General features: G+C 34.9%; 1 protein-coding gene across 1 annotated transcript in view; it reads left to right on the top strand.

Moving 5' to 3' along the window:
• LOC145672001 (endothelin-converting enzyme 1-like) overlaps positions 1 to 17,559 on the top strand; it is a 103,211-nt gene that overhangs the window by 75,011 nt on the left and 10,641 nt on the right. Inside the window, exons 13-17 of the mRNA XM_081741183.1 lie at positions 468 to 526; positions 4,928 to 4,982; positions 11,375 to 11,442; positions 12,411 to 12,541; positions 15,402 to 15,569. Coding sequence (XP_081597309.1) covers positions 468 to 526; positions 4,928 to 4,982; positions 11,375 to 11,442; positions 12,411 to 12,541; positions 15,402 to 15,569 — 481 coding nt within the window. The remainder of the gene's footprint in view (positions 1 to 467; positions 527 to 4,927; positions 4,983 to 11,374; positions 11,443 to 12,410; positions 12,542 to 15,401; positions 15,570 to 17,559) is intronic.

Below are 17,559 nucleotides of genomic sequence, written 5' to 3'. Positions count from 1 at the left end.
CCCAAAATTTTTCTTGCCTTCCCTCTTGCCCCCCTTATATTACGAGCCTAGCGCCGCTACTGGATGAAGTCAAAACGTCTAGTTGACGAGACTGTTACACAATACTACTACTACTAATAATAATAATAATAATAATAATCATAATAATAATAATCATAATAATAATCATAATAATAATAATAATAATAATAATAATTTTCACAGTGATTAGTTTTATATCTAATTATAGTGTAGACAAAACTAGTATAATGGAAAATATGACGGTTTGTCACTTCGTTAATATGTAAAAAAGAATAAAAACAATAAAAATTGCAGTTAAACCTCAATTATTTATGCATTTCTGAAATACACTATAGTATATAAAATGTGTATTTCTTAACTTCAATTTCACTTCTTTTTGTATAGAGATTGTAAAAATAGTTGAAAGCAATCAATTTTCTTTTAAACATTCTGTCTCTTATTTCTAGATGGAGTGAATCACCGCTAACTGTGAATGCTTTCTACAACATGCTAAATAACAGAATAAGTAAGTTTTAGTATACATGTTTGTACACGTGCTTATTTAAAATTTTAACAATTGGAGAAATTAAAACGAGAAACAAATAGAGAGGAAACCAAAGTTAAAAATGGAAGTACCTACATAGTTGAAAATTATGGAAGTACGTTAATTTAATAATATTACGTGATACGTGTACTTCTAATATATAAAGCTACATGAACTGTCCCACTGACATAAAATCACGGGTACTTCCGGTTCACGTGGAGAGTTGAAATGTGACATGCTTACAACGTTGAAGAGAAACCAAAAGGAAATTTGTCAAAAATATTTTTTTTAGCTTTTTCAAGAGAAGGAAAGGGGGATGAAAAAATTATCCATTCCTTATTGCATGTTGTTTTCGGATATTAAATCTCATGTTTTATATATTTGAAATTCTAGCAAAACTTAAAACTTGGTATACTTGTAAATTTTTGCCACCATTATCTATGTGAATCAACAAAAATAAAAATTTCCAACTTTAGTGAGGTTTATGAGGACCTGAGAAACCATCCCCATGTTACTTAAATGGGATATCTTCTACACCACAAAATTATTAGCCACTTCCTGTAGGATTACAATGATGAAATTTGGTATGTGTGTAGCCCCCGGAACTAATCCACAGAAAAATATTCAAAAGTGAATTTTCTAGTTTGTAGAGAGTCTAAGGAGAGAGAAGAAAAGTTTGCCTTTGTTAATTAATGAAAAGCTTAAAGTTTAAATACTTGAAATTAGAACAGAAACCCAAAACTTGGCATACTCGTAGCTTTATGAAACTGACAAAGAAGAAAATCGGCAAAAATAAGAAATTTCTGTTTCTATGGAGTTCGATGTATGTTTTTTTTTTTTTAATTCGACTTACGTATTTTTTAAAAGATTAGTAATTTCCCTAATATTGATGCTAAAGGGAAAATGAAAAGTGTTTCTTAATCCTCGTAAGGATTTCTACAACTTTAGTTTTGATCTTTTTTTTTTTTTGATACGCCATGTTTCAAAATGGCGGCCGTTTAACAATTTAAAACATTCATGACTTCTTTACTATTAATCGTAGAGAAAAACTGAAAAAGTATTTTAACAAAAAGTAGAAATTATATTAGTCATAATTTTAAAGTAAGTAGTAAGGGATGATCATTGATAATGAGCATTCGATACTTTGTGGGTCACAAAACAAAGAGTGCTGTCAAAATAAAATGCAGGTGAACAAGGAGAGTATTAAGAAGCAAAGGCTGAAGTATTAGCTGTGAGGTAGTAGAGCAAGTAAACGCCAAAGTCTTGTCACTAAAAAGAAAATTAAACTAACCTTATAATGTTCAATATTGCAGTTATAGTTATAATTGAGATAACTTTATCACTGTTATGTTCTTTGAAATCTAGATATTAAAATACTAGGTTTATATGTGTGTGAACGTTTATATGTTTGTGGCCAATCCTTTCAACACTGAGTTCTCGGGAACCATAGGCTCTAGAAAAATATCGTTTTCACTGATCGATCGCAAATTTTGTGTAGATTGTCCAGTTCTAATTGAATATGTAAAAAAACGTTTGTTATTTCTTTATTACATTTTTAGGGATACACTGGAAATATTGAAATTTTAAAAATGAATCATATCGTATGAGTTATACATTTCTACAACACAAATTTGTATACAAGGGCTGCATATCTCTCAAGGATTTGTTTCATGGCCAAATGGTAATGAGAAACGAAGGATAACGATATCTCCAATCTAAGATGAATCTTTATTGTTTGGAGTGTTTTGCCCAATGAACGCCACATATCACTGACATTATAATTAACTGTGTGTGTAATTATTTGCTTATTTCATACTGCAAGAAGAAGGAAAACGCTCATCATACATGAATTAGAAACTCCAACTCAAAATAGACTCAAATCTTGTAAACGGTGAGAGATATTTTTAAAAAAATAATCCAAAAAATCACCCCTTTACAGTATCTCTTGCCGATTTTTATCAAGACATCTTTCACTTGTGTCTGTAAAGGGACGGGTACAGATGTACAGTGATGACATGGAGATCATGCTCATATGTGAATGATGCGCTGTGTAGAGAGCACAGGTTCAGATAGTACTTATTAATATAGAAAAAATAATAAGTAGAATGGCGTTTACCCTTAAATAATTGATTTTATGAAATACTTGAATTTCCAAAACGTAATTTTTGTAATAATTAAAGAGCAATGTTTTCCTTCATTTAATTTTTATCAGTTTTAAAATCATTGACACAAATAATACGGTGCAGACAACAAAATTCCAAAATACTAATATGTATGCCCACGATGTTTTATCAGAAGACTTTGAAGAACTTCTGCAGTTATTATCTGATTTGTAGCTATACAATATGAGCACTATAGTTCTTCCTGACATGGATTTGAATGAAATGCCATTATCAGATGCCCTTAACGAAGGAATGTCTAAAAAGGTACATGAAAGAACACTGGAGAGAACTGTTTTGCTGTTACATATTTTACTTCAAAGAAGCAACACAACAATCTAAGCTTGAACAACGTTGCCACAAATCATATCTTACGGATAATTGGAAGAACATCTGAACAGCTTCAGTACTTAAACGTTTCCTGGTCCTTTATAGACAACAATGGATTCTGCTATCTGACATGAATATGGGACTATCAAAAGGACATCTTTATTGAGTGAGAAGATATGAAGAATGAATTTCGGTTAAGATTGCATATCATATGTTATAAATGTATCAGAATATGGGCTGAAAGAATATGTAAATGATATCACGCTCAATATTCCAAACGGGGGCGCGGTGGCTCAGTGGTAGAGCGTTCACCTCCGGTGCTTGGGGTCCCTGGTTCGATCCCAGCTCGCGCCGTGTGGACTTTGTGGTTCACAAATACCGTGCTCGTGGGTTTTCTCGGGGTTCTCCCGTTTCCTCTCACTTTCTTCATTTCATTCATTTCTCATAATCACCGTCTCCTTTAGCCTAGCCGGCATAACCGTGGGACGTTAAACTTAAAGATTTCATTTCATTTTTCAATATTCCAAACTACCAATCAAGTCTTTGTTTAAAATTAAAGACTCTTGATTTGTGTGAAACTGATTGTTCACCTGATTATTTCGAGAAATTTGAAACAACTGGCAAGTTACATTAATATATTTGTGCGAACATTGCAAGAAAACAGATCAAAATTTTCAATGTCCAAAATTTAGTCTGAAGTCTGTCAAATTAAGAAACCTATTACCAGAGTGTCAAATTAAGAAGCCTATTTAGATTTGCTAAAAACTATTTCTTCTGCTATACGTGGATTGTAGAGTAGATATGTCTTTTCCATAGCCTCTCAGAAGGAATATGTAGTAATCAGTTTGAACAGTAATCAGTGAGATTGGAATTAATTCAAGAATTTTGTTCATTGGGACGGATTGCCATGTCATCATTTGTGGTCTCCTAACTTGAAAGAGCTGGGAATCGACGCTAGAGGAAACGGAACTTAATTTGGAGTAACACGCATGTGCCACATCGAAAAATAAAGACCGCAAAGCTCTACTGTAAGATCATAATTAGAGTAGCACAGTTATTTCTTGAAAGTGCCAATTCATTAGAAAAAGTTGTAATTGCAGACAAGGGCGCCCATGTTGTGGTTTCCAAGGGGGGAAGTATAAGCGACATTTCAAATATAGTTTCAAATCTTGATGTAACTATTCTAAAAATTCTATTGGGTTTTCGATATTCCGAAGTAGGCCTACACTTTCCTCTAGGGAGCGAACACCCCACCTTGCCCCCCCCCCTCCTGATGGGCGCTCTTGATTGCAGAGATTCTTCATGAAAGCTTCTCTCTAAAGATTTTACATACTCCTATATCCAAAAACTTAACTCATTTATACACTTTTACTTGAAGAAACTGTAATCAAGACATCTTGATGATATTTTGGCTTTGCCATCAACACATCAAAGTATTGGGATATCTCGATTCTGATTTGGATAATAATGAAATTGGACTTCTTGTGGAAAAGTCGTCAATGCACGAACCATTTTGAATGGATTTATGTAAATAATAAATATTAATCAGCTCGCAATAATCGCGTTCGTATCTAATTGTGCAACTGAAATAACTTTATATTGAATGCTGCAATAATAATTATTTTTATCTCAGTTTTCAGTTTCAAATATAAATTTCGTGAGACATATGACACGGAAATGTTTAAAGATTAGGATAATACATAACTGAAAAATTTAAAAAGATGTTTGTTTCATTTCATAAATACACATATGAGAGTAAATATCTTCTTATATATATTTCATTTCATATTGGCATTTCAACTACATAGAGTGTGACCCCTCTCATTATTACTTTCATGTATGATTATTCATCTATCAAGGAAACATATTCATTCTAATGTTATTATCATTTTAGCTTTCCCAGTCGCAATCATGAATACGCCATTTTACACAGGTGTCAAAGAATTAGGGTAAGTACCATATTAAAGGTTTTAACGAAAGCAGTTGTGAAAGTTCAAATATAGTAGACTATGATATGCAAGACCAATTAGTGTAATATTATTATACATTTAATATATATACAAGTATATATAATATATACTTATATAATAATATTGATGAATGCACCAGAATAAACCCTCATCATAGTGTTTACAAAAGAAAGTTTGTAACAATTGGTAATCATGCAATATTACTTGATTTCATGATTTGCCAACATTGAAAAATAGAAATGTCATATTGAAACGTTCAAAATAACTAGTATCTGATGATTATTTACAAGAGTATTGGAGGATATGGTGTGGATGTAAAATAATGCATTTGTGAAGTGGACCTGATTTTTGAAAAAATGTTTAATAAACTTTTAATTATTACTATTAATATTTTAATTAATTATAAACTAAATATTTTCAGAATCCTAATAATAAAGACAAACATGTAAGTCTGTCAGTATGTACCTTACGTATAAAATGTCACGCTAATAGGTGTCGCCAATACCGTTATCGATTGCTACTCAATGATTTAAACTAACACAATGTTATGTATAATGAAACCATTCAATAGTTGCATAAATATGGTAAAGTAGAGGTGGTTGGTGGAGAAACTAAATAATGTTAAATGCGAACAATTAAAGCTTTTGACTAAGCATGATTTTAACCTTGAATGTACAGGTGGACGAAGAGTAAGGATGAACAACTACTTAATTTTAAAAGAAAACTAAAAATGATATTTAAACAAGAAACGAAGGATACTAAAAGGAAAAACACAAGCAAATAAGAAAACCTAATGGAACTTTATGGAACAGGATATCAACGATTTACTTTTCTCAACTATTCTCCTAAGACAACCAACTAATAATATATGCATATAAATACAAATATTTATGGACTTCTAAACCTATATCATATGCTATAAATATTTTACTACAAATGACGGCCAGTGATACTATTTATTTCTTCAATATTAAATCTATATGATTCAACATAAAAGTATTAATACATACTGTGAAACAGAATACTATATGATAATTAATGAAGATTTGATTTGTTATGAAATATGTCCTCCGCCATTGAAAACAATGAATATTTTAAATCAAATGTAAACTTACGTAGGTGAAATGGACCAAATATCAACACCCACTCTTAATTCACTTATAGTGAGTAACATCATATAAAGTATATGCAACAGATTGTGATTATTGACTACTCACCCTAATAATATTTTCTGCCATGATGTTTCTTTGCGATATTTCAAGTGCATTGCTTGGACACTTTACATCAGGGTCACAAGGCTTAAGTCGTTTTTTCAATGAAAGGTCTTCACACCTTTCTTTTACGATACTAGTAGTTGTCTACTTATAACAGTAGATGTAGGGTTAAATGTTTATTATCTATATGCATTTAAAGTATACACACTTCATGTTAGTGCATTAATTTAACTAAAAACCCATTATTATTTTTTATTATTATTTTAGGTGTCTTTTCCGTGAAATCTTCTACAACTGGAAATGCACCATATCTAACCATCCAACAATTTGAAGAGAATTCAGCTGCTTCCGAATTAAGTGATCATATGTTAATCGTTTTTTGTAATTCTGAAATTTCTTTGCAGAACGAAACTTGTAATAATGTTCTCGCTAGTCTTTATTTTTATTAATAAAATAGGATATAATAATATCACATTCCCTTCCAATTTTGCAAAAAAAAAAAAAAAAAAAATCAAAAAAATAGGGTACTTACAGGGCGTCTCAAAAGTACCTTCACATACAGTAGCTGTTATTATCAGAGATACATCAAAATGTAAGAGGAAAAACCGTCTCTAAATATGATGTTTTCAATCTAAAGTAAATCGGACGAGCCGTTTGGGCTGTACACTCTTTATGCGCCCAATGTTAAATGAAAATGCAACGTTGCCATTTACCTGGACCCACAATATAAGTGAATGAAGTTACTGTTTGAAATGGGGGCTGGCCAGCGACATGTTAGCGTAAAAGACAATAACTTCATCCACTTATGTTGTGGGTCCAGGTAAATGGCAACGTCGCATTTTCATTTAACATTGGGCACATAAAGAGTGCACAGCCAAACGATTCATCCGATTTCAAAAATTCCTTCACTTTAGATTGAAAACATCATATTTAGAGACGGTTTCCTCTCTTACATTTTGTTGTATCTCTGATAATAACAGACTTACCCTATGTAACAGGACTTTTGAGACATTCTGTATATGGTCACCTAAATGGGAAGCAGCAGAATTTAAAATAGTTGTTAGGATATCTTGAAGTTCCAGTTGAAGATTTCACCGAAAGATCTCCTATAACAAAAAATAACAATTAACGGGTTGTTAGTTATGAGCTAATATACTGCAAAAATTACTCTCCTTTTCAAAGAGAAATCGAGAGAGAACATAGGTAATTATAGACCCCTGTCACAACTTTCTGTTTTCTCAAAAATCGTACAATTAGCAATAAATAATCAGCTTTACATACCATGTTCAAAAATATACCATTATATCTTATGCGCAAAATGGGTTTCGCAAAGGAAGAACGATAGATACAGCTATTTTGAACTAGTACGTATTTAGATTATCTAAACATTGGCACCATTCAGGGGCGGATCCAGGGAGGGCGATCGCGGTGTTCGTCCCCCCCCCCCCCAGAAGAGGAAACCTTCTTATTTTACATATAAGTAAAACCCATCCCAGAGTTTGAAGCTCTTAAAAGTAACTGTAAGTAGCAGTATTACAACCCACCGCCCCCCCCCAGAAGTCCGTCCTGGATCCACCCCTGGCACCATTATATAGTAGACAAACTGTTTGAAGATAAATACTAAAAACAGCTAAAGCTGCAAAGGGATATATCTGATAATTTCTTAATCTGTGGTGTAATGACAAGGCTATAGAAGCATTTTTTCTTTATCTAAAGAACATTGTAGTAATTAAACCCTCATTACCCCATCCTTATTGTATGTTCCGTTGAATATTGTAGCATAAGCAATCGAAATTGTCAGCAGAAATTGAAAACTGGAAAACGGAAAAGGTCAGTTACTGGTACTTCCATTAAATCTTGAACAATAATTTGGAAGTCAGGTATAAACGAACACATATTTAGAACTTGAAAAAAGTTTCTTTTTGAGTTTAACCTGACACGATTATGCATTAAGGCAGATATGTAGGCCTATTATGGTTTCGTGTAAACATTTAGTGACACATATTATTAGCAAATAACACTAGTTAACAAATTTAAACTTTTTGTTTGTTACATGAGAAAAATCACCTGATCTTAAAGGAACTTTTTACGCTGAATTCGAATATGCACTCGGTTTCTCTCCATCACGTACAGTTTTCCCGTAACAGAGCGATTTTCGGGAAATTCCCTCAAAAATTTCCCTTTTTCAGATATTTTATTCCCCTAGCTCCTGTCCCCTTACATATAGTAACATAGAAATTATACCTAAGTATACCTTGATATATATTTAATAAACCCTAAAAGTTTCGTAAAAATCGCTTTGTTCTTTCTAGAGAAATAAATATATTTGTATGTATACTGTGTGCACTGTTTATTGCACCTGATAGTAATGCTTTCAGATCTCCTGAGTTGGGGTAAAAACGATTTGCTTTATTACTACAAACACAGACATAAAAATGAATATTTACAATAGTCAACAACACACTTGTATTGCTCTCTGTAAATTAGAAACGTGTATAAAAATAGAATGTACTTCCAACGTATATTTTTTTAAACGTACAGTATATGTATATCTTAATACATATATATACAATTCTCCAAGTTTTTTCGTTTTGTTCATGAAATGGTTATCAATATTTGTTATCAAATGTAACAGAATGCAAAAGAAAGAAAGAATGGAATACAGACTCATTGTTGACAACAATGAACTAATGCAGTCTGAATTTTCCACTACGGTGTCGTTTCCCCCTCCCCCCGCGCATTTCTTTCTTTCTTGTGTTCTTGACACCTGGGAGTTTTGTATATTTTTATATTGGCGTGTGGTTTAACACTACTTCACTTTCAAAGTTGTCTTTGCTGCTAAGAGTGCTTTCATGTTTGATCTTAACGGCATTATACCCAACTAAGACCAGAAGTTTAGTTTGTGATCAGTACAATGGCGTCAAGAGGACGGCGTTCGTGTGTTAACTCACCAAATAGTTTTTGTTATGTGTGTGGCCAGTTTGTAGTTAAAGGACAGTGTAGATCCATTACGCCATCGGTGAAACTAGCATATTATATATATTTCGGATGTCGTGTGGGAGATCAGGACAAAACTTGGGCACCCAACATAATTTGTGCGTCGTGCTACGTCACTTTACTTGCATGGGCCAAAGGGAAACGGAGGTTCATGAAATTTGCTGTACCAATGGTGTGGAGAGAACCCACCAACCATCTGGATGATTGTTATTTTTGTCTCACAGTAGTTAAGGGACATTCTAAAAAAAGCAAATACACAATAAGTTATCTCAAAGTTAAATCCGCAATTAGACCTATTCCGCACGGGGATGAACTTCCACTTCCCGAGCCCCCTACCAACTGGGAAGAGATATGGCCGAAAGACTCTGATGATGATCATGACCTTGATGAACCATCGACATCAACATGTACATCCAAGGATCCAACGTTCATCCCTGACTGTGTTCGCGAGCCACATTTCATCCGGCAATGTGAACTTAATGACCTAGTCCGTGATTTGCACCTGACAAAACAAGAGGCGGAACTTCTGGGATCAAGGCTCCAGCAGTGGAACTTATTGGATGCAGAAACGAACATATCAGTGTACAGGAAAAGGCATGTTCAATTTTCAAGCTATTTCTTAATGCAAGATAATGTGTGCGTATGTGCGGATATAAATGGGTTGATGGCGGAGCTAGGAATTCCTTACGTTCCAGAAGAATGGAGGTTATTTATCGACGCGTCAAAGGTCAGCCTTAAAGCTGTCCTTTTACATAATGGAAATAAAAAACCTTCTATACCACTTGCGCACTCAGTGAAGATTAAGGAATCCTATGACACCATGTCAACTTTGCTAAATCTTATAAATTACAAGGACCATTGTTGGCAAATATGTTGTGATCTAAAGGTAGTTGGTATTTTATTAGGACTGCAGTGCGGTTACACGAAGTATCAATGTTTTTTATGTTTATGGGATAGCCGAGCTGATGACAAACATTATGAAGTGAAGGAATGGGAACCTAGAGTGAATTACGTACCTGGAGAATGCAACGTCAAATACGCTCCTTTGGTAGATCCTAATAAGATATTACTACCGCCACTTCATATCAAGTTAGGACTTATGAAAAACTTTGTCAAAGCCATGGACACATCTGGTGAAGGTTTCAAGTATTTGCGAGATAAGTTCCCTAACCTGAATGATGCTAAGATTTCAGCGGGAGTGTTTATTGGTCCCCAAATTAGGAAATTAATGCTTGATGATAGCTTTGACAGCAAGTTAAACAGTGCTGAGCTAGCTGCCTGGACAGCATTTAAGTGTGTTGTGCGCAACTTTCTGGGCAATAACAAAGCTGAGAGTTACACAGAAATCGTACAGGACATGATACAGAAATACAAAGAGTTGGGTTGTAGGATGTCTTTAAAAATCCACTTTTTGCACTCCCACCTCAGCTTCTTTCCTGCTAACCTAGGTGCTCTCAGCGACGAACAGGGGGAAAGATTCCACCAAGATATAATGGCAATGGAGAAAAGGTACCAGGGACGATGGGATCCTTCAATGATGGGGTACTATTGTTGGGGTCTTGTTAGAGAATGCAACATTTCTTACTAAAGAAGGAAGTAGTGTACGTTTTTGTAACCCAATGGAAGTTTCATATATTGTGATAGTTTTGATTGTCTTTTCATGACCTTTTGGTACATTTGTATTATTGTTTATTGTAAATTGTCACACTTGTAAATTATATTGTATTATATTTCATATATGTGTTTGTGGTAATAAAGCAAAACGTTTTACCTCAACTTAAGAGATCTGAAAGCATTACTATAAGGTGCAATAAACAGTACACACAGTATACATACAAACATATTTATTTCTCTAGAAAGAATAAAGCGATTATTACGAAACTTGGAGGGTTTGTTAAATATGAATCAAAGTATACTTAGGTATAATTTCTATGTCAGTATATGCAAGGGGACAAGATCTTGGGGTGTAAAATAAACGAAAAGGAAAATTTTTGAGGGATTTTCCCGAAAATCCCTCTGTTACGGGAAAATCGTACGTGATGGAGAAAAACCGAGTGTATATTCGAATTCAGCGCAAAAAGTTCCTTTAAGAACAGGTATTTCCTTTTATGTAACAAAACCTTTGTTAACTAGTGTAATTAATACAACTGTTCATTGCAGGCATCTGGACTACGGTCGTATAGGAGCTATAATAGGGCATGAAATAACTCATGGTTTCGACAACAGAGGTAAGTTTAATTGCTGTTAATTTTAAGCTATCATGATGTTATGTCCGAAAATTTCCATTATTATGTGTATATCGTAATTTTGCAGAATAGCATAAATAGATCTTCGGTAAAAAGTCCAGAAATCTTTGGTATTTTTTCAAAAGGAAACACACACCACACACACACACACACACATATATATATATATATATATATTTTCTCTTCAACTATATTTACGATATTTGTTCCATGAATTCGAAATTACTATATCATTTTAAAAATCGGTTGGTAGAATGTTAGTGAAATTGATAAAAGCGGATAATATAACAAGACAAAAGTGTCGAAATCTCTAATAATTTGAAAATGAGTAGAGGAATTTAATCAAATGTTGGATATAAGCAATTGGACTGAAGATATACTTGATTGGAGGTGTGGACACCAAGAGCAAGAATTAAACCTATCGTTATAAAGTTAAAATAACTAATTAATAGTTTTAAAAATGTAAACATCTATTATTAAGAAACAATTTATAAATGCTTGTTTAAATCCTGTTTTAAAATTTAAGAGGCAGGATTTTGTAATAAAGATAAATAAAATACTGAAAACACTACCTCCAGCAACGGATCCTGTGTTGCCCTTGATCGAATGATGTCATTCAAGAACCAAAAGGTTAGAAGAAATTACTTTGTGTGTCAGTCAAAAAGCCCACTGTACTGACCCAAAACGAAATATGAGGCGCCTCTTTCACATTAATATTCACAAACTCAATCCAATGTATCAGCTTTCAAAATCACTGCCATGCTGCCCACGCCTCATATCAGAGAGATACTTTGAATCACTATTTCTTCATTGAATAAAGTAAGAATAAAGATCTCGAAAACTCTGTTTCAATAAATATTTGATTTCAGTATTCTATTTTATGTAAAGAAAAATAGGACTTAAATCAATATAAGCTAAAAAGAGTATCATTTACATTTTCTTTGTAACAGGACATTTATTCGACAAAGATGGCTCCATGAGAAATTGGTGGAACAATGCAACAGAAGCTGCCTTCAAGACTAGATCTAATTGCTTTGTTCGAGAATACAATTCCTATGTCGTTCCAGAAGTCAATAGTTCTGTAAGTATAAAATTCATGTAGTTATAATAAAAGCCTCGCTAAGTATTGGTGTACCTATCTTTAGCAAAAGTTATTCATTACTTGAAGTGAGATAAGAAAGCTTATCTGTCTCAGCTGCGTAGCATAAAGTTTTTATAATTTTTAATACTAGCTGATGAAATACCCATTCTTCGCATGGGTCAGATAAAATATCCATGTAAACAAACTGAACAACGAAAGGAAAAAAAATATCGGTCATTATCTACTATTTTCACATACCCGGTAAACACTCTCTGGTTCGAATTTTGAAAAAAAAACTGTCTTGGTCTGGGGCCTGGACCAGGAACCTGTGACCTAAATTTGGTAACTTTCGGTCCACTCGTCTGGTCCACAGGCCGCACACAGACAAACAAACAAAATGGTTATTTATATTAGATTTTACTTTCAGCACATTTTGAAGAATTTTCCGGACTTTCCCCTGATTCATTTCAATATCCTTGACTTTGAAGGTCAGTGCAAACCCTGAGTTAAAGGATTAATTCAAACCTAAAAAACTCGCTCGCTTTTATTGTGTATGGCACCATTAGCTGGACCTCTGATTGTTTCCAGCTGGAGTTGCCCACGTGAGGAGACGGGATAGAATTTTCATGAAATATGAGACGAGACAGATCTCTTCTAACGGATACACTTTTCGAGACGAGACATGATTTTCATAATATCTTTCCGAGACGGGAGTCTCAACTCGACCTCATACGCAACTCTAGTACATACGAACGAGACAGTGTTAGTCTAATACAGAGATACTTTCTGAGTCGAGACATTACTTTCATAATTCCTTTCTGAGACGAGTGAGTCTCAACTTTGCAGCGTAGAGAACCTTAACTTCAGCAAAATATTAAAGCGTTTTTCAATTAGTAAATACAAGTTTTATACCCCAATCTTAGCTACGGTAAGTTTAAGTAATGGAAATATATTACAATCGCTACAGTACTAAAATAACAATTTCAGACGACGGAATGCTCATGGACAATATTAACACCTATTTCTCTTCGCTTCAAAGCTACAAACATCTCTAGATATCTGTGCTATGTACCAGGAAACATAACTTGTTTTTTAATGCTGCAAAAAAGGAAAATACGATCTTACAAGACTTGTCACGTTACCATCGATCTGTTCATTTCAGTAAGATTAATTGAACGAGCTCTTACATAAAGATCGCCTCAATCTACGAAGTAATTTGTCCAGCTGAAGGCAACTCTCATGATACTGACCCCCGTCGATACTAAGGTTTAGTAACTGGGTGCAACATGCTCTGAACAAGACACTTCAGCGCTCCACTACTACCGCTAGCTTGTTCATTCAACAGTAAGTCCCACTGTCACCGACGATTAAAAGTAGGTCTTTACGTCAGTATGGAAAGGAAAGGGAAAAGAAGGACGACAGATCATGAATAGAAAAAGGAAGAAACAGCTTATTCTGCACTCCGACTGGATCACCGTGTTGATAGAGGGAAAGGTAGAAGGAAAACAAGGAAGAGGAAGACTAAGGATAGAATATCTAGATACAGTTACGAAGAAGAGACCTTATAAAGTATAAAACAGTTCTCCCGAGAGAGAGAGAGAGAGAGAGAGAGAGAGAGAGAGAAGTTCTAAAATTTCCATATTCCCCACCAACCTATGATTGAGGTGAGAAAGAAGACGTCAGTATGATCGAAACGAAAGAATTGCCGAATCCCGATAAGCGACCAACGCTTCGAGCCAACGCAAGAGTTGGAACCACGCAAGATAATGATTTGATTTGGTAGGAAGACTAGGTAAAGGTAATTTACTAATAAGAGCTTCACAGGGTGTCTACTAAAATTGCAAAATGAAATTTCGTAACTTTTTCGTGACCTTTTCTTTACCAACCAATAAAATTTCATAACATTTCCAATAGCGAATTCGGGTGTGAATTAGGCCGAATTTTCATCCATGCGATAGAAACGTACTTTGCTTGCGATTTGGTAACGTCTAAAGCCAACCATAGACATTTTTGATGGTGAATTTTGACGTTTTATAAACAAAATTTCCCAATCTGTACTTACATTTGCAGAGTTAAAAAAAATCGTGACCCAAACGCTAAATTTCGTGACTTTTTCGTGACTTTCATGACCGTTTTCTGATTTCGTGGCATTCGTGACTTTCGTGACCGATAGACACCCTGAGTTACAGGCAATTTAGCTGAAACAATCCAACCAATAAAACAACACTCATTGCAGTCGCTAATCTTACGAATACTATTACTGTATTCTAGTGCTCGGTTTTGGGAATTCTATTGTACCCATCGTATTCTCCAAATCCAACACCTTCAGTGTAACCTACGATCTACGAGGTGTTTTCTTCAATAAATGCGTCGATTGGTGAATTCTTCGAATCATGGATTATTTCTGTTGAGGCACTGGTATAGTGGAAAGAAGTTGTGAAAAGTGGAAAATAAAAAAATGAAATCTTCAAGTTTTACGTCCCACAGTTATGCCGGTTAGGCTAAAGGAGATTGTGGTGATGAGTAATGAATGAAATGGTGGAATGAAGAAAGTGGGAGGAAACGGGAGAACCTCGAGAAAACCCACGCACACGATGTTTGTCCATCACAAGGTTCACTTGGCGGGGGCTGGGATCGAACCCGGGACCCCAAGCACCAGAGGTGAACGCTCTACCACTGAGCCACCACGGCCCCCATGGAAAATAAATATTAACTAATTAGTTAATACAAGAAATGAGCCAACTTATCTCGACAATCCAATAATATCGAAATAAACCAGGAAATACTATGATTGCTTTTATTTGTAGCAAGTAACATTTGTAGCTATATCTAATTGAAAACTTTACTTTCTTGCTTGCAGGTGAACGGTGCATCAACACTCGCAGAAAACATTGCTGACAACGGTGGCATAAGAGAAGCTTATCGTGCTTTCCAGACACTACTTAATCAGCACGACACTTCTTTGGCTCGACTCCCAGGACTAGAACACTTTTCACATGATCAGCTTTTCTTCATGGCTTATGGAACGGTATGTCCGAGCTTCTCACTCATAATTCCAATAAAAAATATTCTGTATATATGTGATAAGGATTATGTTGGTCCGATACCGAAAATAGGAAATCTACAGAACATTATTTCTGATAAAATCGTATCTAAAACGAAGAGCTCAATGAAAAAAGAGAATCAGTATTTTGTACTCCAATTTTGGTTTGGTTTAGTTTAACGTCCCAATGTTTATGCCTGCTAGGCTAAAGGAGACGTGGACCTACTGATTATAGTGAAATCCAAACCACTTTGGTCGTTCAACGGTACCCCCACCAGGAATCGAACCCAGGACCACGCGAACCGAAGTCAAGCCTGCATTCATTTGTACTCAAATTTCTTTAACAGGATCCAAAGAGAATGATTTTAACCTGATTTTGTCTTTGTCATATTATAAAGTGGAAAAGTGCTCATTGAGAAATTGCTCCTCCCTTATGAAAACACACAAAAAAATTTAAGATTTATGGTTTTGGAATACAGTCGGCGTTTCTCAACGAGAAAGCTTTAACACTGTAAGTACATAGCGGTGGCTCAGTGGTAGAGCGTTCATCTCTGGTGCTTGGGGTCCCGGGTTCGATCCCAGCCCCCGCCAAGTGAACTTTATGGTGGACAAACACCGTGTGCGTGGGTTTTCTCGGGGTTCTCCCGTTTCCTCCCACTTTCTTCATTCCACCATTTCATTCATCACTCATCATCACCGTCTCCTTTAGCCTAACCGGCATAACCGTCGGACGTAAAACTGTAAGTACATATACAGGGTGTCCCGTTCCAAGTCGAAGCCAATTTTTCATTAACAAGTTATTCACGGCCGTTATGGCAATGTTTGTGGACAAATGGGAATGTTAATGGGTAGGCTAGATGAGAATGTATCGTTTCGAAACAAAAACGACACATTGACACCAAATGTAGACATCCACGACCTAAAAATGCCATGTCGTGTAAAAAAAAAAACTTTTCTGACATTATGGCGTAATATGACAACACTAACAGTACCAGACAATGTCAACGTATGTGGCTGACCACCAACTATCTTACAGATAGACTGTTACTAACAAACAAGAAAACTTCAAATCATTGACGAAAAGTAATTATCTTCCTCCTCCTCGCCATCACTACTAGAATGATTTTCAAGTCTTGTTTGTTTATAACAATCCGTAAGATAGTTGGTGGCTAGCCATATATGTTGACACCGTCTGGTATTATGCCATAATACCGGAAAATATATTTTTTCGACATGCCACTTTCACGGCCGTGTGATATCTGCAATGGGTGTCAATATGTCGTTCTTGTTTCAAAACGATACATTCCCATTTGTCCGAAACAATGCCACAACTGCCTCCAATTTGTGATTTTTCTCATTTCGTAAAAATAAAAATAATCACCTTCGTCTATTTCTGTCATTCGTGAAGACAAAAATGACATAGCCTTCCCATGGCTTGTCTCTCAATGTTTCAAACGCTCTGATACTCTGGAGTTCATGTTATACGATTTTCCGTACATTCTATACAGCAGGTGACTAGTTTTCGATATCTGAGTAGTATTGTTAAGTGATAACATGAAATAAAGCCAAGGTTAGCAATGGTGAAAGAAGCATTTAGGAGAAATAAAAGTCTGTTTTGTAGGTCTTTGAATAAAAAAAGTTAAGGAAACGTCTCAGAATATTTCGAGTGCAATATTGTACTCTACGGGGCAGAAACATGGACATTACACGAAACCGGTGAAAGACAATTGGAAATATACGTGAGGAAAAGAATGGAGTGAACGGAAAAAGAATGAGAAAGTGTTAGGAAGAGTAGGGGAAAAAAGAATAATTTTAGATGTATTTCAAAAGAGGAAGAGAAAGTGGCTGGGATATTGACTCAGGAGGAGCTGTATCATAAATGGCGTGCTAGAGGATATTGTAGCAGGAAAAAGAGGAAGGGGTGAAAAAGGGTAGTTAACGGACAGTATTAAAACAGGAAAATGTTATGTGAAAA

This window comes from Thermobia domestica, chromosome 15 (assembly GCF_964235325.1).
Source record: "Thermobia domestica chromosome 15, izTheDome1.hap1.1, whole genome shotgun sequence".
Classification (NCBI taxonomy): Eukaryota; Metazoa; Arthropoda; class Insecta; order Zygentoma; family Lepismatidae; genus Thermobia; species Thermobia domestica.
Note: the sequence above shows the minus strand (reverse complement) of the source record. Positions and strands in the feature narration are given on the sequence as shown.